At 40.0% G+C, this 26945-nt stretch overlaps 1 protein-coding gene across 1 annotated transcript in view; it reads left to right on the top strand.

Annotated features, from left to right (window-relative positions):
- The window catches only part of CTDP1 (CTD phosphatase subunit 1), a 50855-nt gene that overhangs the window by 13273 nt on the left and 10637 nt on the right, over window positions 1-26945 (top strand). Inside the window, exons 6-12 of the mRNA XM_033154761.1 lie at window positions 4635-4725; window positions 6716-6882; window positions 8385-9449; window positions 9997-10138; window positions 13450-13680; window positions 14842-15001; window positions 23474-23646. Coding sequence (XP_033010652.1) covers window positions 4635-4725; window positions 6716-6882; window positions 8385-9449; window positions 9997-10138; window positions 13450-13680; window positions 14842-15001; window positions 23474-23646 — 2029 coding nt within the window. The remainder of the gene's footprint in view (window positions 1-4634; window positions 4726-6715; window positions 6883-8384; window positions 9450-9996; window positions 10139-13449; window positions 13681-14841; window positions 15002-23473; window positions 23647-26945) is intronic.

Here is a 26945-nt window from a genome sequence, read left to right as displayed (position 1 = left end):
TAATATCAACCTCATACTTTGTAATCCGCCTGAAGAAATCAATCAAAGTCTCAGTCTTACCCCAAAAACAGGGTACTCTAAGGTATACAAAATCGGAGTTAAACTTCAAAGCAAGTTTTAAACGGCTCCAGCCTCTTTGACGTTACTACCCTCTTGCTGCTATTGGAGAGAAACGGACTTCCTCATTTTAATCTCTCTCCATAAGCCAAATTACTCTTTTAGATCCGAAATTAGGTTCCGTACTTACAGAGTACTTCTTTAAAGTCCAGATTGAGGAAGGGCAGGGCGCTCAAAATCCGGCAGTTGCCGCCGCTGTGTTTTCCTTGGTTAGAGACGGCTTCTACAGCCCCGTGCCGGAGCCCGCTCACTCAGACGCCCCTTTTACAAGGGTTGCCTGAGAATGGGTCGGCACATCTGGGGCCCGCTAGAAACCCTGTGCCACGGGACGCTCTTCCCGTGGTTTACCGGAGCCCACAGCGCGGTTGCGGGTGCTCCTACCCCCGAGGAAACTGGAGCTGTCTCGGGACTGAGACAGTTCCCAACTGCTTGGAATGGCACCCACACCGGAAGTCTACAACAGGATAAGAGATTAGCATGGGAATGAGAGAATTGGATGATCATCCCTTTTATTAGAATTTTGATCCAGCTAAATAGTGGCTAGGTGCATTGTTTCATTTACATGAGGAATGAAGGATATACATACAGCAGAACCTCGGTTTTCGAGCATCTCAGAAGTCAAACGTTTCGGCTTTTGAATGCCGAAAACCTTGAAGTAACTGCTTCAGTTTTCAAATGCCTTTTGGAAGCTGAACGTGCCACGCGACTTCCGTTTTGAGTTTCCCTATTGTATTGGGGCTTCCGTATTGAGTTTTCGGTTTTCAAACGTTTCGGAAGTCGAACGGTCTTCCGGAACAGATTACGTTTGGAAACTGAGATTCCACTGTATTCCAACAGGCAGTAAATTAAAGTTCTTTGGTGCTGAAAGCGTTCTTATCCTATTGCATTCTATCATTGACTTCTTGTTACTTTGGCCTATTTAAAGCACTCAGGGTGGTATCCAATGAAGTAGTTCTGTTAGCACAAGAACTTCTGGTTTCTCTATAGAATGTCACCTCTCCCTGATGCCCCCCCATGCCCTCCCCAAATCTGTTCTGCGGGTTTGGGGGGAACCCCCAGAACAAGCATAGAGGTTGCTGAGGGAGAAGAGAGGGAGAAGTTCCATTGCACAACCAGAGGTCCATGCACTATCTGAACTACTTCATTGGATATTGCCCTCAGTTTTACAAAGCACAGAAAAAGCAACATTCATTTGTAAGAACAAAACTGAAAATCTGCAATTGTGCGGTACCTTCATTGGGACAAGCCAAACTGTCACAGAAGCTTTCAGGTTCTCCAGAATGCTTCATCAGGCATTACACAAAGTTATGAGGGGAGGCAGGAAGAGGAGGAATAAAAATGGGGAACGTGCATAGCTAATCTGATAATGTAGCCATGAGATCAGCTTGCAGACTTTGCTCCAAGATGCAAACTTTCTTCTATTTTGAGAATCACTGTTGTCCCTCAAGAATTCACAGGGTGAGAGAGCAGGCTTAGGAAACCTTTTTGAAAATTAGGGATTCAATTTTTCCCTCTGATCTATCTAGGAAATGTCATGGTTCTGCTTGAAAGAAGAAAATCAACTCTCCAACTGTGTGTTTTTATAGCAGTCATTGCTTACAATAGCATGTGCATGCTTCAAACACAAGGTGGCAGTAAATTTAAAGAGAAATTGTGTTGAATAAAGACTTCATTTAATGTGCAGTGGAGCCTGGATGAAAAACCCGTGGCCCTCCAAATATTGTTGGATTCCAGTTTCCAGCCAACCTGGCCAGTCAAGGATGAGAATGGGTGTATGCATGTGTGTGAAAGAGAATGGGAATGGACGCTGATGGGGTGCACATAAAGGTTCTCTATAAGGGAATGCAGTTCTTTGGTTGAAAAGAAATGTATTTAATCTATTAACTCTGCTTAATAAACTAGGATTTGTACAGGCTGCATCACCCTCATGCAGCCCCAGAGTCCTCTTTTCATGTGAGTGGGCAAATGAGCTCTGAAGCCATACTTAACCACAGTTTCCCTTTACATGCATACTGGGAAACTATGCTAGATTCATTCCAACCAAGTTAGAATATTAGGACATGTTTTAAGGATGAGTTGAGAATCTTTGCTTGTTTGGAAACCATTAATCATTGTTTCTGGTTCCCACATAATGGGAAGCCATAGCTAATTGCAGCTTCCTGATTTGTTTCTCCACTTCTGTGATGGACGCCACATGCAAATGCATGGGGTCACTCATATTTTGGCTTGTTAAGTCATGATTTGATTGTGCAAACCAGGTCATTAAATAACCATTACTTTGCGTTTGTTGCTAATCGAGCCACTGGGTATTGTTCATGCATGTAATGTAAGTCACCCATAAATGAAATAATGTTCTTAGGAAAGTCTCAGTTGACACATAATGTATTATTTTGATATAATTAAATAGCAGGTGAAAACCAAAAAAGAAAGTATCTCCCGATTTATTCCTCAACTGATTCTTGAATGTAAGCAGTTTTTTCCTGCTAATTGGTCTCTTAAGAAGAATCTGTTCCTTCTTTTTTCCACTTTCTCCTTAGCCTTAATCTACATGTGTTGATTCATATAGATTAATAAAGGACTGGCCAGCTGATATACTGGCTGATATACTGATCCTTTCTTCCTGTTTCTGTTATTCAAGGTCCTACCTTTATCTCCAGGAAGAGACACAAAAGTGAACTCACTGAGCTGTGAGGAGCTTGTAGGAGGGGCTTGTGTTTCCATCTAGCCCACCAACCAATCTAGTTAGCAATTGACTTGTGTAGATAATGAATATGGGGGAAAACAACAGACCATTTATGGAAATATTGTTTTAACATTTTTATTTAAAATATTCTCACCTCACTTTTATTTTCTACATTAAGTGGCTTATTTCACTTTAGTAGGCCAGTGCATCTTTCTAAGTTTACTTGGTGATGGTTCTGTCTCGCTAATTCTTTCAATTCGTTATGCCTAGGTACTGCAAGGGGATGACCCTACATGAATTTGCTGAAATTCTTAAGCATAGTCGGGTGAGTTAAGGTTGAACTTCTATCCTTAACTCTCAAATTTTCTTGTATTTGTGGGTTTTAAGTTATTCCTGTAAGACACATTAGTTTTTGCCTACATGTATCAATTTTTGATAGGTGACTAGTGATATTGGGAAGTGTGTCACTGAAACCTTTTATAGGGAATTATAGAAAGTGCTGCGTCACTAGCCTCTGAACATCCAAATCCTTCAAAGTGCATCACATCACTCCCTGAATCACCAGTCATGTCTAGAAATGGATATTGCACAGTACCATAGGGGTCACAATTCTAAAATAACTTTCTCAGAAATTTTGACAGTGTTAGTTTATAAAACAAAGTTTGCACTGAGCTTCTCCAGATATATAATAATGCAACCTGTGACCCACCAAAGTGAATGCAGCCGACCCTGACATATATTTAGTGGTGCCAGATGCTTGACAACCCTGTAATTTGTACAATCTCTGGCAAGCAGCTAAACCAGGAGGCTTATGAAACTGCAATATGTGACTGGCAGGCCACAAGTGCAGGCCTGTTTTAGTGCGATTCCCCCACTGATGAAACTAAAAATGGTTTATGTAACATGAGGAAGTAGCCAAGAAATTGATTGCAGAATTCTTACCTGATTATAGTCCTTAAAATCAGTTTTTCAAGACAATTGTCATCCAGCCATGTTTTTAAAAACAAAGCTGTTACTATTTCAAGATAGCTCAGAAGTATTTATGTTCAAATCTTACAAGTATAACTTAAAACCTGCAACTACAAGAACTCCTATTTAAACTTTCCCTTAACTTGCCCATTTTGCTTAAGAATTGTAGGATGTTTTCCACTGCTTTGGCTATCTACAAACCCAAGACATGGCACTGAACAAATGAGGGAAATCGTCTAATGCTGAGACTTGCTATGAAGTGTTACAATGGGGGATACTGTTGTATCACAAAACAAGATGCGATGCTTGACTGGCCAATATGTTGACCTAAATATGCTATGTTTACTCTTAAGGAATAAACTACAAATATAAACTTCAAAATCTTTTTTTCCATCTAACGAAAACTCACATTTTATTAAAAACATTCAGGAGGCACTCATAACCCCAGTTGCTTGGGAGAAAACCCCATAGATTTCCATTGGACTTTCTTCTGAGTAGACATGTTATTGTGACCCTATCAATTGCAAGTTATATTAGCAATTACAAATATTTATGGCACAATACCATACATGCCTACTCTTAAATAATCCTTATTGAATTCTGTGAGACTTGTTTCTAAGGGTGTATAGGATTGCAGCCTTAATGGCTTAATACCAGTCTCTTGATTTATGTGTAGTATTTATGGTTTATGTAGTAGATGAATGTATTTGGGGATCTCATTAATAAGTTTTAGTTATGCACAGTAATTCATATTAAAAGCTGTTTTTGGCTAAAACGTTCCTGTGGTATTCCAGAGAAAATCATACAAAGTATGATTAATCTTGTGGAAAATACATATTAATTTTGAACTTCTCTTCCTTAAAAGCATTCTTGGACTCCGAAAAGAAGCTTTTTTCCCATCGAATATTGTCAAGGGATGAATGTATTGATCCATTTTCTAAAACTGGGAACCTTAGGTATGTATTGGGATTGGAATATTGTTCGTGAAGCATTTGGACGGATACTGCTTGAAACAAATAACATAATTTCAGTATCTAACTACTTTTTTAAACTCCCCAACCTGCTACTCCTGGTCATAAACATAAACATCTCAATGCCTTTTTATTGTAAAGCAATGGAGATTCTATCCTGCTCACATTAACAGAAACTGATAAGAAAATAGATTACCATTGCTTTTGTTTTTCTCTAACTGTTTGCATTTGAAGTGATTTTCAGGTGGCAGGAATAAGAGAATTATTTATAGGAGTGCATCTTTTTTCTGCCTGTGAATTCCCTGCCCCAAACTTCTTTTTTAAACTACTTCTGTTCCAATGGAGGTTACTTTGTGTCATGGAACTCAATCAGAACAAAAATATGTTGTTGTTTTTAAGGTTGCTTCAAGGAGAAATCATGGGTGATGGAAGGGTTCAGCTCTGCCCATTCACACCATGCTTTAAATCTCCCCCTTCCTCCCCCTCCCCTTCTGCTTTTGTAGGGATTTGGCATGACTGGGGTTGGGCTTGCTGCCATCATATCTATTTTGACCTTGGGAACTGCAGAATAGGAGCCTGTTCAGGTGTTACACTCTACACATGTGCACACCCACCCACAGCAGAACATCCCCCAGGTATTTCAGTAGAAATCTCCCCTGCCCTGGATATAAGCCATTTTTGTTTTGTATATTCAGTATCTAGAAAAACAGAGAGCCTGCATTCAAATAGGCTCAGCATCTTTGGTTCTCAGCATCTTTGGTCACAGACATTATCTTCTAGATTTGGTGAGCGGATTGGAGCAGAAAAGCATGAACCCAATGATTCCTTTAGTCTCTGTGTAGAGCTGGTAGTGGGGAGTAATTTATTACAGGCCCTAAGAATACTATGCAAATAAGTAGGACTTGTCTCCTAGTTAGACAGAGCTGTACTGGATACATCAGTGTAGCAGGATCTCTGACCTGCCTGACAAATCGATACAAACAGATTTTCATGGGTAATAGGTTTATTTTAACATGATTGAATGTTATGCTGTTTCTATATGTACTGCACGTATCAAAGCTTTGAGTATGGAACTATTACTCTTACCATCCAAAGAAGCTGAGACATAGTATTTTGATTCCTTTATAAAAATTAAATTAAATAGTGCAGTTACGTTCTCCCATTGCATATCCAACATTTCTATCATAAAAAGCTGCACCCTAACTTGAAAATTCTAATGGCATTCCTAGTTAAAGCTAAATTTCTTGGGATTATAAGCCAATTCTATCGGTTTGTCCAGAAGAACAGCCTCACTCATACCACTAGGTGGTACCTGACACTACTTTGTTAATCACATAATATAGCTTAGTTGAAAGCAGTGATTGATTGAATTGTTTTCTAGGTGGCAGAGTTACAGGTGATGCTTTCTACTGCCCATCTTTGTAACAGCTGATTATTTAAAAAAACCATTCTCGGTGGATCTGATTTTTATTTTCTGTGCATTTAAAAGTGAAGGACTTGTGTATGTGCATATATATTTATGTGTATGTCAATTCAATTACAGGTGGGTAGCCGTGTTGGTCTGCCATAGTCAAAACAAAATCGAAAATTCTTTCTAGTAGCACCTTAGAGACCAACTGAGTTTGTTCCTGGCATGCACACGAAAGCTCATACCAGGAACAAACTCAATTGGTCTCTAAGGTGCTACTAGAAAGAATTTTCGATTTTGTTTTGTCAATTCAATATTATGGTTTGTTTTCTTTGGTCAGCTTCTGGACAGTTTTAAGCAAAACTGATTAATAATCATTGTGATGATACAGATGAAATGGTAGTTGCTTTAAGAAAACAAACTGATAATGTAAAGGACTGTAATCAATATGTGAATTTAGAATGTCTTCCTATTTTATATCTTTATTGAGTAGATATGCCTTAATATGAATCATTTAAAAGAGTTATCTAATCAGTCCATTTCACTTAATCTTTCTCCTGTTTCTAGAAACTTATTTCCTTGTGGTGATTCCATGGTTTGTATTATTGATGACAGAGAGGATGTCTGGAAATATGCACCTAATTTGATAACTGTGAAGAAATACGTATACTTTCAGGGCATAGGTGATATTAATGCACCGCCTGGATCAAGGGAAGTTCAAATGAGAAAGACAGGTAACTGTTTTAATGTGAATTCATGTTTCCTCTTCATTTGCAAGGTATCATATTGATAACATATGGTGTTTTTAAACAATTCATTCACTTGTCTTAAAACAGTTTTTCAAAACCAATAGAAGTGAGGATTTCAGATTCAGATTCCTTTTCAGTTTGACTATCAGAATAGTGGACCACCTTTATTCATTGTATTTATACTACTTCTCAGGCAGATCTGCTGGGTCTATAGAATTTGTTGCACTGTTACACAGCATTTGGGGGAATCTCAGTACACCAAGTTGCCTCAAGTTGAAATCAAATTTAAAATCACAAGTTGCATTCTCCAAAGATACATGCTTTAATTGGTGCACAGCATTATTTAACACAGGGTTAGGGCCCCTCTTGCTTGCCTCCTATGAAGACGATACAATGTTGTATCATCTTTTTCCACGGGAAAAATGTTCCATTACTAAAATTGCTTTTATTCCATAAAACTTAACAATTTGAGTCAGTACAACTCAAATTTGGCAGTTTAAAATAGTTTGGAAGAGCAAACTAGATATTATATTAAGCATGACTCTTATGGGCCCCCCCCCCCAATTTTTAATAAGCTCCATTGAAGTAGCTTAGTAGAAAATAGCACATCCATCTGTAGTTATTTGGGTGTGCTAAAATTTGAACATTAACATTTTTGGTACCTTTGTTTTCCTCTTTATATTTGGTAAATGTGCTTTTAAAGCCAGACATGCTGTATCAGATCTATTTTAAGGCAGTTGTCTTCATTTCAAAACTTTACAGACCCCCTCTCCAATTAAAAATATTGCAGCTTATGGCCTCAGTTGCATTCCATGCCTGGAATCCCGAGGCAGAGTATCAATAAGTCTGAAAAGACAAGTGTCCTAACTTCTCTATTAATGGCTTGTTATTTGTTGTTTGTGTAAAGGGACCTTCTGTCTCCACATTCTTGTGCTATTGTAAGCTTGTAATCCTCCTCCATGCATGACTGCGTTAAGAGGAACTACACAATGACAGAACACACACACCCCGCTGCTGCCACCCCGTGTGTCACACACAAGCTAGCCCTGCTTCACTTTTGCATGGTGAGAGTGGATGCCAGGGTGGTGGTGGGTAGGGTTACCCAGGCACAGGGTGCCAAAGATGGAACACATATTGTTGTGCCCTGTGAGTTGGTACGTCAAGCTGTGTTTGAGTGCTAGAAATCTATTCTCCTGTTGCTATGTTGTAATAGGATGTTCAACCTTTTTTTCATCCTCTGAAACAATTGAATCTCCATGCTACATATGTAAGGTTTTGAGCAAGTTATTTGTTGACCTAAAAAACATAAGTGGGACCATCTATTATTTCCTACCACCACTACCACAACCCCAGGCTTTTGGTTTAAATAAAGATAAGCATAATTGGATTAAGTGTCTTTAGCTAGTAGGTCTTTTGTATATTTGTTACTAAGCATTTTGACTTCAAAGACTGATTCATTTTAATATGCATACATATCTCTTAATTAGCAAATCATTCTTCAAAAGTAGCGGAGGCATCGGACCCAGCAACAGTAACGGGAGACTCTGAAGAAGCAAAGAATGTTGGAAATGTAGACGAACAAAGCAATGGCATTCAAAAATCTGCAAATGAAGTAAATGGCAATAACTCTATCAGCAGTGAGACTCCATCCTGGGATATGAATTGCGATGATAAAGTTAGAGACTCCTTAAGTGATTCTAAACATGGAATGGATGTTACTAATGATGTGATGAGTGCCAAGGAATCTCATGTGTCTTCAGACGATGATAATAGGACAGTTACAGACAAACAGCAGATTCAAAACAAGAGTACAAATTATTTGGACTTTGAATTGTCTAGTGATAGTGAAAGTGACAGTGGGTTGGATGCTAGGAAATCCTCCTCCTCTTCTGCTACAGATAGTGAAAATGAAGGAAAGAGAAGCTGGAGAAAATCAAAACAGCCTGTACTAGAGGAAAGTGCAATGCCTCTGGTAGGAACTGATACGAATGTAGAAAAGGACGGACAGTTGAACCATTCTGCAGACTCTGTATCCTCACCTAGCATCAATCCACAGCCTAAGGCATTCGATCTGGAAGCACATGAAGAGAGTGAACAAGACAGCCTTTGTAGCCTAGGAAATGGTTGTGTGGACAAGAAAGAGGCAGAGACAGAATCTCAAAATAGTGAGCAATCTGGGATAACCGTGGGAGAATCTTTAGATCAAAGCATGGAGGAAGAGGAAGATGACGATACAGACAGTGATGACCATTTAATATATCTCGAAGAGATTCTTGTTCGGGTGCACACGGACTATTACTCAAAGTATGATAAATATGTGAGAAAAGAAACAGATGAAATTCCAGATATAAGAAAAATAGTGCCAGAACTGAAACGAAAAGTGTTGTCAGATGTTACCATATTATTTAGTGGATTATACCCAACCAATTATCCCATAGAAAAAACACGGGAGCATTATCATGCTACTGCACTTGGAGCTAAAATTGCAAAAAACCTAGTATTGAATGAAGATGACCCCAATAAGCCAACACACCTTATTGCAGCAAGAGCTGGTAAGTAAAAGTAAATCCAAAACATGGGTGTGAACTAGGGCTCTGTGTGAATAGGTGGTCGTATGAAGCGTCTAGCAAAATAGCAAGCTTCTAATACTGCTGTTAAGATATTTCTGTGCATGAATATTTTAAGAAACCCCCAGGATTCAGTGATTTTGAAGAACATTTGTACACTTGGGGGGAGCATTCCTCCTTTAGCCCAGGTTGCGTTTCTTGCCTCTGTTGGTATCTAGAAATGCGTAAGTTGTTTATCTGAACAGTTGGCTAGGCCTGTCACCAAAACTATAATGCTATATGCCTCTGTTGCACACACAAAATTATCTTACCTTTGCATCTGGATCCTGATTTTGTGAAAATAACAGACCATACAACTGTAGTCATTGCCATGTTACGGACTGCTTTAAATGCATGGGGAGAACGTTAAAAGCACCCAAGCTGTGTTCTTAAGTCCTGCTGAATTCAGCACCTAATCCTTGTAAACTGTTCTCATATGCTGATTTATTGAAAAGCCTTTCTGTCACCTATGCTAATGTTTGGCTGTTTATAGGCACAGAAAAAGTACGGCAAGCTGAGAATTATAAAAATCTCCATATTGTAAATCCAGACTGGTTATGGAGCTGCTTGGAGCGTTGGGACAAAGTAGAAGAACAACTGTTTCCTTTGAAGGATGATTACCTTAAAACACAAAGGTAAAAAGTAATGTTTTATTATTTAAATAATACACTTGAGTTTAAAATCTTATGGGGCTCACATTTAATACCCAGTCTTAGAAATAGCTGAAAGAGAAGACAAAATAAAAAATAAAAAATCCTTCCTGTAGCACCTTAGAGACCAACTAAGTTTGTTCTTGGTATGAGCTTTCGTGTGCATGCACACTTCTTCAGATACACAGCACACAAAAGCTCATACCAAGAACAAACTTAGTTGGTCTCTAAGGTGGTACTGGAAGGATTTTTTTATATTTTTTATTTTGTTTTGACTATGGCAGACCAACACGGCTACCTACCTGTAATGAAAGAGAAGGTCCCAGTTAAACAGGTTTATACAGTACAGAGAAAGGTGGTCCTTCGGGTAACCTTAACCCAAGCCATTTGTTTAGAACTTAACAGGTCAAAACATGCACTTTGAATTATCCCTGGAAAGAAATAAGCAGACGTTGCAGTTGGTACAAAAAGATGTTAACATGAGCCACATGTAAGAAGCCTAAACCACCTGGTCTTCAAAGGCAGCTCCATAGAGCATGTAGAATAATCGAGATGAAGTGACTTAAGGCATGGATCACCATAGCAAGACAATAAGGTTTCAGAAAGGGGCACAGATGGTGTGTCCATCTTAATTTTGCATAGGCATTCCTGGCCACAGCTTGAACAGCCAGGTCTGAGCCTAGATCCAAGAGCACCACAAACTTAGGAGCATTTTGTTTTAATCTTGTTTTTATTCATTCAGATAAGAAAACTAGCCAGAACCAATAGGTAGAGCTAGTGCTCCATTCCTATAAACACTTCTTTAGTAATAACATCTTTTATATGTGCATATCAAGAACCTCAGATAGGCTGATGACACAACCTTGATGGCAGAAAGTGAGGAGGAATTAAAGAACCCTTTAATGAGGGTGAAAGAAAGAGGAGAGCGCAAAATATGGTCTGAAGCTCAACATCTAAAAAACTAAGATCCTGGCCTCTGGTCCCATCACCTCCTGGCAAATAGAAGGGGAAGAAATGGAGGCAGTGAGAGATTTTACTTTCTTGGGTTCCATGATCACTGCAGATGGTGACAGCAGTCACGAAATTAGAAGACGCCTGCTTCTTGGGAGAAAAGCAGTGACAAACCTAGACAGCATCTTAAAAAGTGGAGACATCACCTTGCCGACATTAGGTCCGTGTAGTTAAAGCTATGGTTTTCCCAGTAGTGATGTATAGAAGTGAGAGCTGGACCATAAAGAAGACTGATCGCCGAAGAATTGATGCTTTTGAATTAAGGTGCTGGAGGAGACTCTTGAGATTCCCATGGACTGGAAGAAGATCAAACCTATACATTCTTAAGGAAATCAGCCCTGAGTGCTCACTGGAAGGACAGATCCTGAAGCTGAGGCGCCAGTATTTTGTCCACCTCAGAAGAAGAGAAGACTGCCTGGAAAAGACCCAGATGTTGGGAAAGATTGAGGGCACAATGAGAAGGGGACAACAGAGGACGAGATGGTTGGACAGTGTTCTTGAAGGGAGGCAGTGGAAGACAGGAGTGCCTGGCATGCTCTGGTCCATAGGTCACAAAGAGTTGGACATGACTAAACGACTAAACAACAACAAATATGTGCATAAACCTTTATAAGATGTATGGATTAAAGGGGGCCATCGCATAATTAATGCTGCCAGACATGCATTGTTTCCATGAATGGGCAAGGCTTTTCTTCGGCCAATATCAAGCTGGGTATTGCATAAATGACATTATGTTTTACTAGGTGGAATAAGGATACTTCAGACCAGCTCCTTAGTTTCAATAGGATGGATATGTGTGCATGTTTTCTATAGTTGGAAATATTGCTTTGATGTTATTTAATATAAATAACAGGTTTTGTTTGGTGTGCTCTAATAAAATCTGATCCACAAGACTGAATTCTTGTGGAAATAATTGCTGTTTTACAGCTGAGCTATGAATGTGGAAATCTTTAGAGATAATGGGAACATTTTTAATGTACAGTTCTTTGTATCAGTGTAGAAGGGGTCTATGTAGTTCAGTCTAAATTAGGGTTTCCATCACTTCACTAAGCCATAGTTTGCCAGCCCGAGGGCCACATTACTTTCCAGGCAAATTTCTGGGGGACACATGCCAATTCTAGGTAGGGCCAAAGGCAAAAGTGGACTGAGCAGTTAATGTAATTTTTACCTTCCTACAGTGGGCTTGATGTTCATACACCCCTCTCTATACTCCAGGAAAGCATGAGGCATTATCAGAGTTCAGGGACATATTTCAACCAGATGCAAACAATCAAGGAGGGTGTGGAGCTGGGCCAGTAGGGAGTGGGTCCTGAGCAGCAGAGAGAGTACCAAAGACCAGATAGAGATACTTGCGGGGGCTGCATAACCCATCTTTTAAGGTTCTCCATCCCTAATTTAGCATTATGTAGCCAAGGTATGTGTTCTAAAACTAACTATACTTTAAGAAATAGTGCTTTTCTTTTTGCGAATTTTGGGTAAGGACCCTCACTTTACAGTATTTATTTTTTAAATGACCTAATGGTGGACTACTTGTAAATTTTTTGAGACAAATCAAGAAGTTTTTGCCAGTGTTTACATCGCTGATGAATTTTCTTTTCTACTTTTTTTTACTTTTCTGTTTTTCTGATCATCCTGTTTTCCAAAAATGTTGCTGATCTACAGTTGAAAGTTCAAACCCACTATGTATACTGTGGGCCAACTTTGGCAAGTGGGCAGGACCACCCGCCTGTCAATTAACTGGCATCATCATGACTCTAGATGATCAACATATGTCAACAAGTTAGCCTGCTGGAGTGGGAAGAGAGTGTTCAAAGGGCTTTCTCAGCCCTTTGCACAGTGCTTTCCAAATGTGCACCCACCAGTTGATTGTCAGACACTGAGAAATGTTGCACACACGTCTGAGCAAACTTTTCAAGCCCTGTGTTAACACTTAAGAAGTTCTGGGCACAATGCTGTGCTGGTTGTTGGGTGCTTAGGAAGCACTGTGCAAGGGGCTTTGCAGGCCCTGCAGATTAGCAGCACTTGCAAAGCACTTTTCAGCCAAGCCCTGCCCTTACTTGCCCCACATTTGACATATGCCCCATACCTGCCCCTGTAGGACATCAGGTGTAGGGCAGGTGTGACAGCACTGGACTAAAACAGTCAGGAGAGAAGATGTGGTGGGCCAAGTGTGTGTGTACTTATTTTTATATATACATGTATGTATGTATGTATGTATGTATGTATGTATGTATATGAGGAATGTTGACTGCTAACTTAAGTCTCTTAAACATTTCATCTAACAGAGAGTACAGTCCTGCCATGTTTCCAGATATACACAGTGCTTTCCAGACTGCTCTTTTCCACCCAACTCCCATTCATCCAAAGTGTCAGCCTGGTCCTGAGGTTCGGCTTTATGATCCCAACACCGGAAAATTAATTAGGAAAGGATCTCAAAGCACCAGCCAGTCTTTGTATATTCAAGCACCAGCTTCTCCTCTCTCTCTGCCTGTCCATGGGGAACATTCCTTATTCAGGTAGATGAACATAACATTTCATAAATCATTTTCAAGTTTTGTTTGGCATTAAGATTTTAAACAGGATTGTGAAAGAATAATCCCAAGTGTGTTTTCCTTTTGCAATAGGTGCTCTTGAATCCATTCGTGACACTACATTTTTCCTAAAGAAATGTGTAACACAGATGTGGCTAACCTTTTTGGCCTGGCTGCATTCACCATTGGGCAGTTGGGGGGTGGGGTACGTATAGCACATGCCAATGGTGTGTGTGGCCACTTCACACCCTCGCATACACCAAAATAAGCACTATTGGGGTAGCCACAGGTGCGCACGCACACACAGAGCTTCCCTCCTTAGCTGATTCCTGTCCAGCTGAGCAGGATGAGGCAATGTTCCCTCTGTACTTGTTGAACAATTGAAGTGATGAACTGGAATGATAAACAGTGAGGTGCTTTGTATCCCAATTAGGGTACTGGATTCTGCCTACCCCAGCTCCAAATTTTCTGCCACTGCTGCCAAACTCAGTGGAGCCTTAGAAACCAGAAAAGGTCAAGTCCCCAAACAGGATTAGCCACCTGTAATGTAAAAGCAGGGGAACAAGAATCCTTCTTCACTCTCTCCTTTATTGTGGTTACTTCTGGCTAAGCACATTTATATTATCCAAAACAAATTACAGTGGGGCTGAACACTTTTGACTTTTTTACATAATGTTGTTCTGTTGTGCTTTAGAAAAATTGGATCCATTTTTAGTGGCAAAAAAAAAAAATAGGCTTCGTTTGCGGTCTGTGTTCTGGTGGGGTGAGAGTCCAAGTGAGGTGGCTATAGAGTAAAGCACAAATCCTATAATATGAATGCTTTTTTTGTTCTGCATCCCCTAGAGCTTATCTGTTTCTACATTTAAAAGAAGACAGGTTCCCAAACTTTTACCTAATTTGTCCGTGGAAGAACAAGTGCTACAGTGAGAATTAGGGTCATGAGTGGCTCACTCTTTATGCATTTTTAATTGCTAAAGCTTTGACATTGCCTTCAGATGTCTTTGAAGTGCTGAAGAGGGCAATCAAAAGTTTTCCACTGTGTGAGTTTTGAAATGGATCTGTATTCCAAACTGAATCTATCCTGACATTCTATTCAGTTCAGATCATAACAGTTATGTAATACAGAGCTTTTGAATCTTTTTCCAGAGTTGTTCAACCACACCAACAGCTTTTTGATGAAGAGGGGATGCCAGCAAGTGAGAATGAAGAGCCTGGCCCATCTAAACGGAAACGCCAGCCAAGTATGTCTGAAACAATGCCACTATACACTCTTTGTAAAGAAGATTTAGAAAGTATGGATAAAGAGGTGAGTTCGATTGTGTACTGCTGAGTAATTAATTGACATGGCACATTTTTAATGCAGTAGAGATATCCAAGCACCTCTAGGATATGGGATGAAGAGTGAGGGTTAAGCTCAAAAATGAGATTTTTAATTTCCATTGATAAAATGGGTTATCATAATGCTTCATCTGGAACTTGAGTGTGGAAACATCATCTGTTTCTTAGCATAACTTACATTTTATATTCGTTCAGAGGGAATTTGACTACACAGTTTGATTGCAATTATTACTCAGTGTTTTCTACCGGAGGCTCATCTGTATATATTTGGTTTGTTGTTGTTGTTCAGTTGTTCAGTCGTGTCCGACTCTTCGTGACCCCATGGACCAGAGCACGCCTATCCTTCACTGCCTCTCGCAGTTTGGCCAAACTCATGTTAGTAGCTTCGAGAACACTGTCCAACCATCTCATCCTCTGTCGTCCCCTTCTCCTTGTGCCCTCCATCTTTCCCAACATCAGGGTCTTTTCTAGGGAGTCTTCTCTTCTCATGAGGTGGCCAAAGTACTGGAGCCTCAACTTCAGGATCTGTCCTTCTAGTGAGCACTCAGGGCTGATTTCTTTGAGAATGGATAGGTTTGATCTTCTTGCAGTCCATGGGACTCTCAAGAGTCTCCTCCAGCACCATAATTCAAAAGCATCAATTCTACGGCGATCAGCCTTCTTTATGGTCCAGCTCTCACTTCCGTACATTACTACTGGGAAAACCATAGCTTTAACTATACGGACCTTTGTTGGCAAGGTGATGTCTTTGCTTTTTAAGATGCTATCTAGGTTTGTCATTGCTTTTCTCCCAAGAAGCAGGCGTCTTCTAATTTCGTGACTGCTGTCACCATCTGCAGTGATCATGGAACCCAAGAAAGTGAAATCTCTCACTGCCTCCATTTCTTCCCCTTCTATTTGCCAGGAGGTGATGGGACCAGTGGCCATGATCTTAGTTTTTTTGATGTTGAGCTTCAGACCATATTTTGCGCTCTCTTCTTTCACCCTCATTAAAAGGTTCTTTAATTCTTCCTCACTTTCTGCCATCAAGGTAGTATCATCAGCATATCTGAGATTGTTGATATTTTTTCCGGCAATCTTAATTCCGGCTCGGGATCCATCCAGTCCAGCCTTTCGCATGATGAATTCTGCATATAAGTTAAATAAGCAGGGAGACAATATACAGCCTTGTCGTACTCCTTTCCCAATTTTGAACCAATCAGTTGTTCCATATCCAGTTCTAACTGTAGCTTCTTGTCCCACATAGAGATTTCTCAGGAGACGGATGAGGTGATCCGGCACTCCCATTTCTTTAAGAACTTGCCATAGTTTGCTGTGGTCGACACAGTCAAATGCTTTTGCGTAGTCAGTGAAGCAGAAGTAGATGTTTTTCTGGAACTCTCTAGCTTTCTCCATAATCCAGCGCATGTTTGCAATTTGGTCTCTGGTTCCTCTGCCCCTTCGAAATCCAGCTTGCACTTCTGGGAGTTCTCGGTCCACATACTGCTTAAGCCTGCCTTGTAGAATTTTAAGCATAACCTTGCTAGCGTGTGAAATGAGTGCAATTGTGCGGTAGTTGGAGCATTCTTTGGCACTGCCCTTTTTTGGGATTGGGATGTAGACTGATCTTCTCCAATCCTCTGGCCACTGCTGAGTTTTCCAAACTTGCTGGCATATTGAGTGTAGCACCTTAACAGCATCCTCTTTTAAAATTTTAAATAGTTCAGCTGGAATATCATCACTTCCACTGGCCTTGTTGTTAGCAAGGCTTTCTAAGGCCCATTTGACTTCACTCTCCAGGATGTCTGGCTCAAGGTCAGCAACCACATTACCTGGGGTACTATTACTGCAGAACATGTAATAGATATTAAATATTTTTATTGTATAGTTACTTAATATCTGGCCCTGCTTTCCTTTCCCAGCAAGAAATAACACTTTTTTATGTGTGTAGCAGATAGGAAATGAAAGTTGAATATTATGAAGTCTTATTCTGAAACTTATACTCAAATGAGATGAAGTTGAGCTATTTCTTGAAATACCTTGATGCATACATTTTTTCCTTTATCTCATTTTCACCCAATAATATTTTTGCTTCACACTTCAGAACTTAGCACTGCCATTCCTGAAGTTGAAACACAATTAGAAATGAAATCCAGGGACTCTCGATAATCTTAGCAGATACACTAGAGCCTCGGTAGCACCTGCAGCCCATAGTTCATGCAGTGTCCTTATGAAGGATGTCCTTTGTATCCCTTTAGCCTTATGATGCGGAAGTAAAACTTTTGTATTTGGATGCTAAAGGATAATGGGGGAAATGGAGGTTTCTTCCTTAGTTTCTTAACTAATACTGATTTTATTTTGCATATATGTGTGTCAGAATTGCTTGCTCCAGAGAATATTATTTCATTTATTGCCATCTACTCAGCTTTTATTCTCTGTATGAATTGTAAAAATGTTAAGTCCTGTATAAGCAATTACTAAGAATAGCTACAATCTGCATAGGCATTTTTTAAATAATAGTGGCTGGATCCCCTGCTGCTATGGAGAAACTGCTAGCAGCCTGTAATCTGAAGATGAATAACTCCCCAAGAACCACACACTGTTTACTTTAATAGTTGAATAAAAAATTTCCCCACAAATAGTCAAGTCCTTACAAGTTTTTGCAAAGGTACATTAGTTCTAATATCAGTATTCGAAAGCACTGCCTCAACTTGTCTTTATGTTCACACACATCAAATGTGCTGGGTGTTTCAGCCTGTTTTGGTCTCCTGCTGGTCCATTTGCTGGAGACAGAATGGACTTGTGATCTACATGGCTGCTTTCCCAGAATGTATGTAGAATTGTACAGGGCAGGGGGGGGGGGGTTATCGGCTGTTTCTTAAAACGTGTCCCAGTCTTATGGTGCCCTGAAACTTAGAATTAGTTGAATTGTAGACTCCTGTGATACATTTGCATTCCCTAAGACAGAGTAAAACAGGAATAGTTGACGTTTCAGCTGGAGGGCTGCATTCCCTTGTGGACAATGTGGGAGCTGCATGCAGGTAGGAGACAGGGTCAAAGATGCAACTGGGCAGAACACAAGATTGGCTTTTGTCTCTGTCCAGTAGATTACAACCAGGCACCAAATGTCAGAGGCTTCTACATCCACCCACGCTTCTGTCTATGCACTATCCAGGCAAATTAGAGTCATCATTATAGTTCAGTGGCACTATAACAAGCCTGGAAAAGAAAGAAGATTTCTAGGAACCTCATTTTAGGTTGCTTTTGAAAGTTATCCCACATGGTATCCTACAAAAGCAGGCGTAGACAGTATGCACTTGTTTCTTCTTATCAAGATCCTTTTCTCTGTATCAAAAGGAGACTCTATTCTGCTTGTTGATTTTTAGCATCCCTGAAGAACACAGGAAATCAAAGTGTAACCTGCAACAAAATGTTTGCATTCTGCTGCTGAAGAGGAGTGCTTCAAGATTCCAGTCATTCTGGAACAGCAGCTATGTTGTGGCACATGGTTTTTTGCCCCTAACTCCACCCAATCTCTAGTCTGCCCATCCCTTTCTCTTATATAAAAATAAGAGTGTTCCCAGTTCTGAGATTCTTTCCTTTGTCTACCTACTGGAGGCTTAGGAAATCATGTTACCACCAGACCCCACCAAAAGGTTATTAACAACTGAGTGGTTGAAATAAATTTCTGGGTCCAAGCTGGTGTGTGTCCCCCCCCCCCCGAGCGGCTGCACCATTGCCTCCTTCAAGGCAGCAGTTTGTCAGGTTTGCATACCTGTTTAAGGTAGCATTACCACTTCACATTTTGCGTGTTTGTTGTCATCACCAAGAGTCTTCACAAAAGTCCTTGTTGCAGTGGTATTCCACCTTAGGTAGAAAGGTGTTTTTAGTTTACCACCTCCTTCGAGGTAGAAAGCCTACAAGACATTCAGCACACTTTCAACGCTAGAATTTAACAGCTTCCTGGTTAAGAAATAAAAAGCCATATCCTGCCCTCTCAGAAATTTCAATACCTTAGGGCCGTAATGGACACAGCCTAAACCCAGGTAGTCCTGTCTCCCAGCTGCTTCCTCCACCAACCTCTGCGAAGCCCGCCGATCCCAAAAGCAGGCTTTTTGGATCGGTGCTGGGCGGTGGAGAAAGCAGCCGGGATCCCAGCTGCTTCCTCCACCACCCAGCACCCCGTACTGATCCAAAAAGCAGGCTTTCTGCATCAGCATGGGGTGGTGGGGAAAGCAGCTGAGATCCCAGCTGCTTCATCCACCACCCAGCGCCCGAAATCAGGCTTTTTGGATCAGCACGGGGTGCTGGGTGGTGGAGAAAGCAGCCGGAATCCAGAGACCGAACATGTCTGCAAACTGGTTAAGATATATGGACATATTGCAGCAGGAAGGGGACTCTTTTAAGCTAAAAAGCTATGATCAGGTGAAAAGCCAGGTCCCCGACTGGCTGCACTATCACCAGGTATTTGAAACATTTAAGATGGACAAAAAAGTTGGTTTTCAAGTAGAAAAATCAAAACTGGAAACAGAACTGTTAGAATCGAACTTTAAGAACCTTTCCAAAATGTACAATCTTTTGCTAGAGTGGCATACGAAAGATGAACTGGTTAAATCATCAATGATAGATTGGGCGAAAGATATAGGACATAATATCATGATGGATGACTGGGAGAGATTGTGGCAAAAAGGTATCAAATTTACAGCTTGTCATAGTTTAAGAGAAAACATAATGAAAATGGTTTATAGATGGTACTTGACACCAGTTAAGATAGCTAAGATGAATACCAAAATGTCAGATATATGTTGGAAATGTAAACATGCGAAAGGTACCTTTTATCATATGTGGTGGCTGTGCCCAGCGGTAAATGCTTTCTGGGATAAGATTTATAATGAGTTGAAGAAGGTAATGAAAGTTACCTTTTGTAAGAAACCAGAGGCATTTCTTCTGAGCATGACCAACGAAGAGATACCCAGTCAGGACAGAGTGTTTTTTATGTATGCCACAACAGCAGCTAGAATATTATTGGCAAGAACATGGAAAGGGGAAGAGATACCAACGGTGGAAGAATGGCAGATGAAGATGATGGAATACATGGAACTCGCAGAACTGACCGGCAGAATCCGAGACCAGAGGGAGGAGACGGTGTCACGAGAGTGGAAAAAATTTAAAGACTATTTAGTTAAATCAGTAAAATTGAATATTTGAGCAGAGATAAATTAGAGGCTTTAGTAGGGTTAAATTTGATAAAACTGGCAAAAGAAAATTTTTGAATGAATGATTTATTTGTTAAACAGGAGTTAAGTTTTGACATTAGGATAAGATTTATAGTTGATTAAGATCATGATTGTGTAAAGATAAGCATATCAAAAATTCGAGCAATTGTTAAATGAACAAGATATAAAGCTACCCTTAAGATGTTTTTGACTTTGAAGACAGTGGAGGGAATGGGGGAAGTCCCTAAATTAAGAAGTTAGTAACAAGGAAAGTATAAAGATAGGTAATGGTTAAGGTATGTATATGTTCTTTTTTCTTTTTATGTTTATTGTATTTGTTATTGTTATTGTTTTTATTGTTGTTTTTATGCCTTGTGTTGTTGTTTAAATTTGTTTTTTGGTGTTTTATTGGAAAATAATAAAATCTTATCAAAAAAAAGAAAGCAGCCGGAATCCCAGCTGCTTTCTTCAGCACCCCGCGCCGATCCAAAAAGTAGGCTTTCTGCATCGGCGCAGGGTGGTAGGGGAAGCAGCCGGGATCGCAGCTGCTTCCTCCACCACCCAGCACCCCGCACCGATCCAAAAAGCAGGCTTTCTGCATCGGCACGGGGAGCTGGGTGGCCACCCCACGCCCTGTGCTCATCCCGCTTGCTTTGAAGGGAGCTGGGGACGAGGAGTGAATGTTCACCCCTTGTCCCCAGCTCCCTTCAAAGCAAGCGGGGATGAGCCCTCTAAAGGGGAGTGTGGTGCCCCTTCAGAGCGGCTCATCCCTGCTTTTTTTAAAGGGAGCCGGGGAGAAGGGGTGAGCGTTCACCCCTCGTCCCCAGCTCCCTTCAAAGCAAGCGGTGATGAGCCCTCTGAAGGGGTGTGTGGCGCCCCTTCAGAGCCGCTCATCCCCGCTTTTATTTTTTTAAAAAAAAACACCCCCAAAAGTCCGCAACCCGAGCAGCAATATCGTGCTTCCGCGCATGCGTGACCTGCACAGAACGCTTCTGCACATGTGCAGACCGCGTGGCGAAACCCAGAAGTAAAAGCCTTCCGGGTTTGCGCGCCGTTCGTAACCCGCAGCAAACGCAACACGAGATACAACTGTATAAGATAAAAAGCCAGCCTGAGAGTTCTGGAGATACAAGGCAATGTGGGGGGGGGGGGGGAGAGACTAGAAATTAGTTCAGATGCTATTCTTATAAAGCTTTTGACTGAGAGGATGCTATACTTCTTAAGTCAGTATGTTAGATGCCTGTGTAGCTGAAGTAAGCTTTTGGAATGTTCTCATGAATGCAGGAGGGATCTTAATTCTTAAACTGCATGTGGAAAACAGATCACATTTAGTGAAACCACCCTCTCATTAAAATGGCAGAATGGTTGAATGCGTGTTAAAGAGTAAGGTGCAATTTAGCACAACCAAGAAGACACTTATTTTTTATTTATACATAAGTTTGCTTCAAGGATGTTAGTTATTTCTGTACTTGCATTTCAAGTGCTGGAGGAATACATTGGGCGCCAGCATGTCTTGTAACTGGATTCCATCCTTGGGTATGCAGACATTAACATTAAACATTTCTGCAGGAGCATTTATTCAGTGAAAGGCAGAAAATACAGAACTTTGCAGTTTCAAGCAACATGAATTATCTTCCACCCCACCTTCTCTATTAACAGTGTATTGCTATGCTCTAATCAACATACGTGGAGGGAATGGACTTCATTTCTGGTAGCAGATATTGTTGAAATAAAAGCAATTACCAAACAAAATGCCTTTGAGTGTCCACAGCTGGCACTGCTCAATCTTTTCATGGGAGGTACTTACAATTTAAACCTTTACTAAGTTCGTTCTTACTAGTGTCCAGGTTTGTAATAACAAGATGCAGGGAGAATTTGGAGAATGCTTCATTGAACCTCCCTGAGACCTGTGGATATAGGACAATACACAAATTTAATAAATAATAATGAAAGTTTGTCAAATAGCACTTGTGGGGAAATTGTCTAATAAAATAAAGTTGACACTAGGTTTAAAGGATAAATACTCTTTTAGAACTGATCAAAACAAAATAAAAAATAAAAAATTCCTTCCAGTAGCACCTTAGTCTCTAAGGTGCTACTGGAAGGAATTTGTTATTTTGTTTTGACTATGGCAGACCAACACGGCTACCTACCTGTAATTAGAACTGATCAGTACATCTTTTTTATGTACGTGACTAAAATGAAACATATAATACTTTTTGGTTAACATAAACTACATTCTCGTCTACACAAATGGTTGTGTGGGATAACTACTTACTTGTTTTATTTGGATATTACTTTGAATGTATTGTATTTTATGTGTGTAAAATGTTGTATGTTGTAATCTAATAAAACTTATTTTGTTAAGAATCATAGCAGCTGCTTTTCATTCAGGGCTAACAGAGAATTTCTTAGATCTCATGACACAGTTCCACACTTTTCTTTTCCTCAGTATGACCTCCAGTTGGATTTAATCATAGCAGCAAATAATGTTTTTTGCTATTGTCTAAACGTGCAACATGGAATTACAAGTTATTGCAAACATTTCTCTCCAGACATGTATTATTATATCCCTGTTCCTTCAGCTTTGGATTCTTTTATTACTGTACTTACATTAGGAAATATGCCTTAGATATTAATCCACATGGAATATCAGTCATATCAAGCTCCAGAATGTGGACACAGACTTTTTTGTCTCAGTAGTCCAATCCTAAGCACATTTATTCTGAAATGTTACTGAAGTCAGAGGAGGTAACTTCATAGTACACATAATTATGATTGCAGCCCCAATGGGATACCAGTTTAGACAAATACCTCCTACTTGCTGTGCTAGTTTGCTCTGTCAATCCAAAAAATATGGTGCTTTGAAGTTTTTCTGTCTTTGATTCAAGCATTCCTACAACCTGAAAGAAAAGGATGCTTTAGAAGTGGTGGATAAAACTTTTTAAGAGCTGTAGCTTACTTTCCATACCCAGTTTTGAGGGAAAGTTGTGATTTAATTTAATTCACTTTTATCCAATTTAAAACATTAAATGAAAATGCAGGTACTCTTTTTTCACAGATGTAATTGCTCAGCATTCTATTCTTATTTGACAGTTGCGTTACTTTATGTATTGCCTTATGCTGCCCTGAGAAGCTGGGAATTTTAAACGATGCATCAGAAAGTAATTGATACGGATATGCAGTCATTGTTCAATTGTTCTGCTAAACTGTTGTGTCATTACTAACGCTTGATCATTTGGCAGGTTGATGACATATTGGGAGAAGGCAGTGACGACAGCGACAGTGAAAAAAAGAAGACAGGAGATGGAAAGGCAGCACCACAGAGTAAAGCAAAAGAAGCTGTAAATGTAAAAATAGAAGAGAGAGCTGCTTCGACATCTTCAAGTGAAAGAAGCTTGACAGGCAGTGTACCCAGGTATGTGCTCTTTACCTTATTAAAATGAATACTGTTGGTGTTATCTGCATTATATTTCTTTCACCTACTACTTCTTTAAAGTGCATATAAAAATTATGTAACAGACTTCCAAAGCATTTCTGCCAGTATGCATAAGAAATGCTGAAGATCCTGGAACTTGGATGAAATAACCATGGCTTACATTAACTACAGTTCTTTGGGTGTAGATGAAATGTTAAAGTGCAGTTTATATACATATAAAAACACAGATGCAAAAGCCTCTGATCTCTCATTACAGCTATGCTAGGAGAGAAAGAAAGTGTGTGAACCCAAGGCTTGCAGCAGCTTATTACTGTCACAGTAAACCATAGTTGATGATAACATTCAAAATTGCCTGTTGATAAACTGAGAGTGCTTTAATCCTGATGGGAATGCCTCCAATCTTGTGGCAGCAGCAGAGAAGAGGAGAAATGCATGACCCTGAGGCTCATTCTTACAATGCTAACTCATAGTTTACTGTTGCATCTGAATGAAGTCACTGTCTCAGTAATCCTTATAGCAGCACTGTAAGGTTAGGGCAGTATTATCCCTATATTGCAGTGGTTACAGCCAAGGCTGAGAAAATGGTGCCTTACCTATGTCCACTGTATAAGTTATGACCGAGGTGAAGTTTGGACTAGAAAATTTCACACTCAAAACAGTGCAGTCCTGGTTTATGATTCCTCAGAGTCAAGTCCCACTTTGTTTTGTGGGGCTTAATTCTATGCATATACAGTCGTACCTTGGTTTGCAAATGCCTTGTGACTCGAACGCTTTGGCTCCCGAACGCCACAAACCCAGAAGTGAGTGTTCCAGTTTGTGAACGTTCTTTGGAACCCGAACGTCCGACGTGGCTTCCGATTGAGTGCAGGAAACTCCTGCAGCCAATCAGAAGCCGCGCCTTGGTTTTCAAATGTTTTTGGAATTCGAATAGACTTCCAGAACGGATTCCGTTCGAGAGCCAAGGTATGACTACAAGATTGAGGACTTACCCATTTTGCTTTTTGGCTAAAGTCTGCAGGAGTTCCCTACAAAACTGAGCACAGGTTTGCTTTTTAAATTTTAGAAGACGTAGTTTAAAAATTCAGAACATGAAATAATGACGTTTTTACCATATAAAGCTACATCTTTGAATATTATCCAGGTTTTCTACCATGTTAAATATTATTAACATCTATTGTAGAAATGAATGCTTGCTTGGTCAGATGATATGCAAATACTGTGCTTTTTCAGATCTCTAAATTATAGTACTGCCTGTCAGGGCAATAATGTGACACACAATACGTCTTCTATAATAAATACATGAAATTACCGAAACTTATTTTGAAATAAGATGTGTACCCTCAACAGTGGCAACAATTCTCTCATGACTGCTAGCTTGACCCCAAACTACCAATTATCATGCACTGTAAAGCATGCATTAACAGCTCTGTGCACAGACCTTCAGAGCCTCCCAAGTGTCACTTGTTATGCTTTTTTACCTACAGAAATCTAATAAACCCATAAGTGAAGATGACAGGTGCACCTTCTAAAACGTCTGGGGAGTTTAAAATCATAATTCACAAGTAGGACCCTTTACGTTTTTTAAGGTTAGTCTTTGCTAGCTGTTCCATCTAAAACCAGTTCCGCATATCTTAAGAGATTTGGCAAACCTCTGTGAAAAGTTAGCTATTTGCATAGTGAGTAATCCTTTGCACACAGAGCTGATGAAAAGCATGCCAGGGTAAGTTCAGCTAGCATAAAGTGACACCAGATCCAAACCCAATTCAATAGCAAGGCAGCAGCAGCTGCTCAAGTCTGGCAGAGGGAAAACAAGCCTTTAAAATAGTGTTCAGTGCCAGCTTGCCAGGTCACATGATGGAACTGAATGGGCCTAGGACCCAGCCTAGCCCCCCCCCCTCCGTTCCATCTGCAGAACACCACTTTTTAGGTACTTTACACCAGCTTTGGTTCAGTCAACTGAGGCTGGAATGAGCACATTATGCCAGCCTATCTTCTGTTGAGCCAAGGTTCCAGACTTAACACTGGCCAACTTGGGAATCAGCCAGCTGAGCCAAAGATCTGTTGCATATTAAGCTGCTCAGCCCAGCAGATCTTGCCATAGGATTGCTGCTCTAGTCTCTCATTTCTCAGAATGATGAATTCACCCTTTTTACTTCAACATTTCTTAGAACATAGTACTTCATTGTTCATGCACATGAAACACATGTGCTTTTTGACTATAACTCCTTACTATTATTTTCCTTTTCACTACCTGTGGAGTATACAAAGTTGGAAACACGTCAGTCTTCTCAATAACGAGATACAACATTTATTTATTACATTTAGCTGCATTTGCTCAATAATAGAACTTATTATTACTTTCTTACATTCTAATTATTTATTAATCTAAACCAGGTCAGAGTTCATTAAGCACTAATTTTTTGAAAACAAAAACAGGGAATACATTATGGATGTTGCAAGATATGTTGGAACATGCACGTTCCCCATGAGCTCTTGGGAGTTTCTCAAAGAGCTTGGGAATGGAAAACATCTACGATGCTTCTCCGTGTGGGTAGTTCCTCCCCATTCCTCTTTAGTTGAGACTCTTCCATAATTTCTTTGCAGAATTAAAGTACAGCATCAGATGGAACAGAAGTTTATCTCATGAGAATTACACATGGATTCTCCTCCACATGCAATGTTATGAGTGCTTGCAATTTCAACAGTGGTCAAATAAATAGCAAGAATTCAAGTCATAAGTACAGTATTTAAAAAAAATACTCACCTATTTTCAGAAACTTCAAAGAAATTGCTGAAAAAGAGAAAACGGATGAGATTCTCTTGCACTTTTATCTGCCAGTGTCCTTATACCAAAAAGTTACCTATATATAGCCTCTAAAGGCTATTTCTAAGGAAGACAAATGTATTCCACCAGAACAATTTATTAACTTCACCGTCTGTTGTCTATACATTTTTCTTTCTTCTATCAGTTGACAGTTTCCACAGATCTACAACTTGATGGAATTCAAGCTCATGAATAATACTGTTATATGATTTACAACGGGCTGCAAAACCTCATTTTGGACAAAACGTTTCATAGCATCCTCTTCAATAAGAAAAATACTCTTAAGTCATTGTCCTACATACTACACTGCAGCAGACTCCAATTTTGCAGTTATACAATCCAGTCAAGACTACATTGGTTTGATGTTTTGTTTCTCAAGATGTTTAATAGGATTTTCAAATAGTGTCATTTCTTGCCATTTATAACTTGGCCAAGTTATCCAAAGAGATTGCAG

This window comes from Lacerta agilis, chromosome 7 (assembly GCF_009819535.1).
Source record: "Lacerta agilis isolate rLacAgi1 chromosome 7, rLacAgi1.pri, whole genome shotgun sequence".
NCBI lineage: Eukaryota > Metazoa > Chordata > Lepidosauria > Squamata > Lacertidae > Lacerta > Lacerta agilis.
The sequence above is the reverse complement of the archived record's forward strand: the minus strand, read 5'-3'. Positions and strand labels throughout refer to the sequence as shown.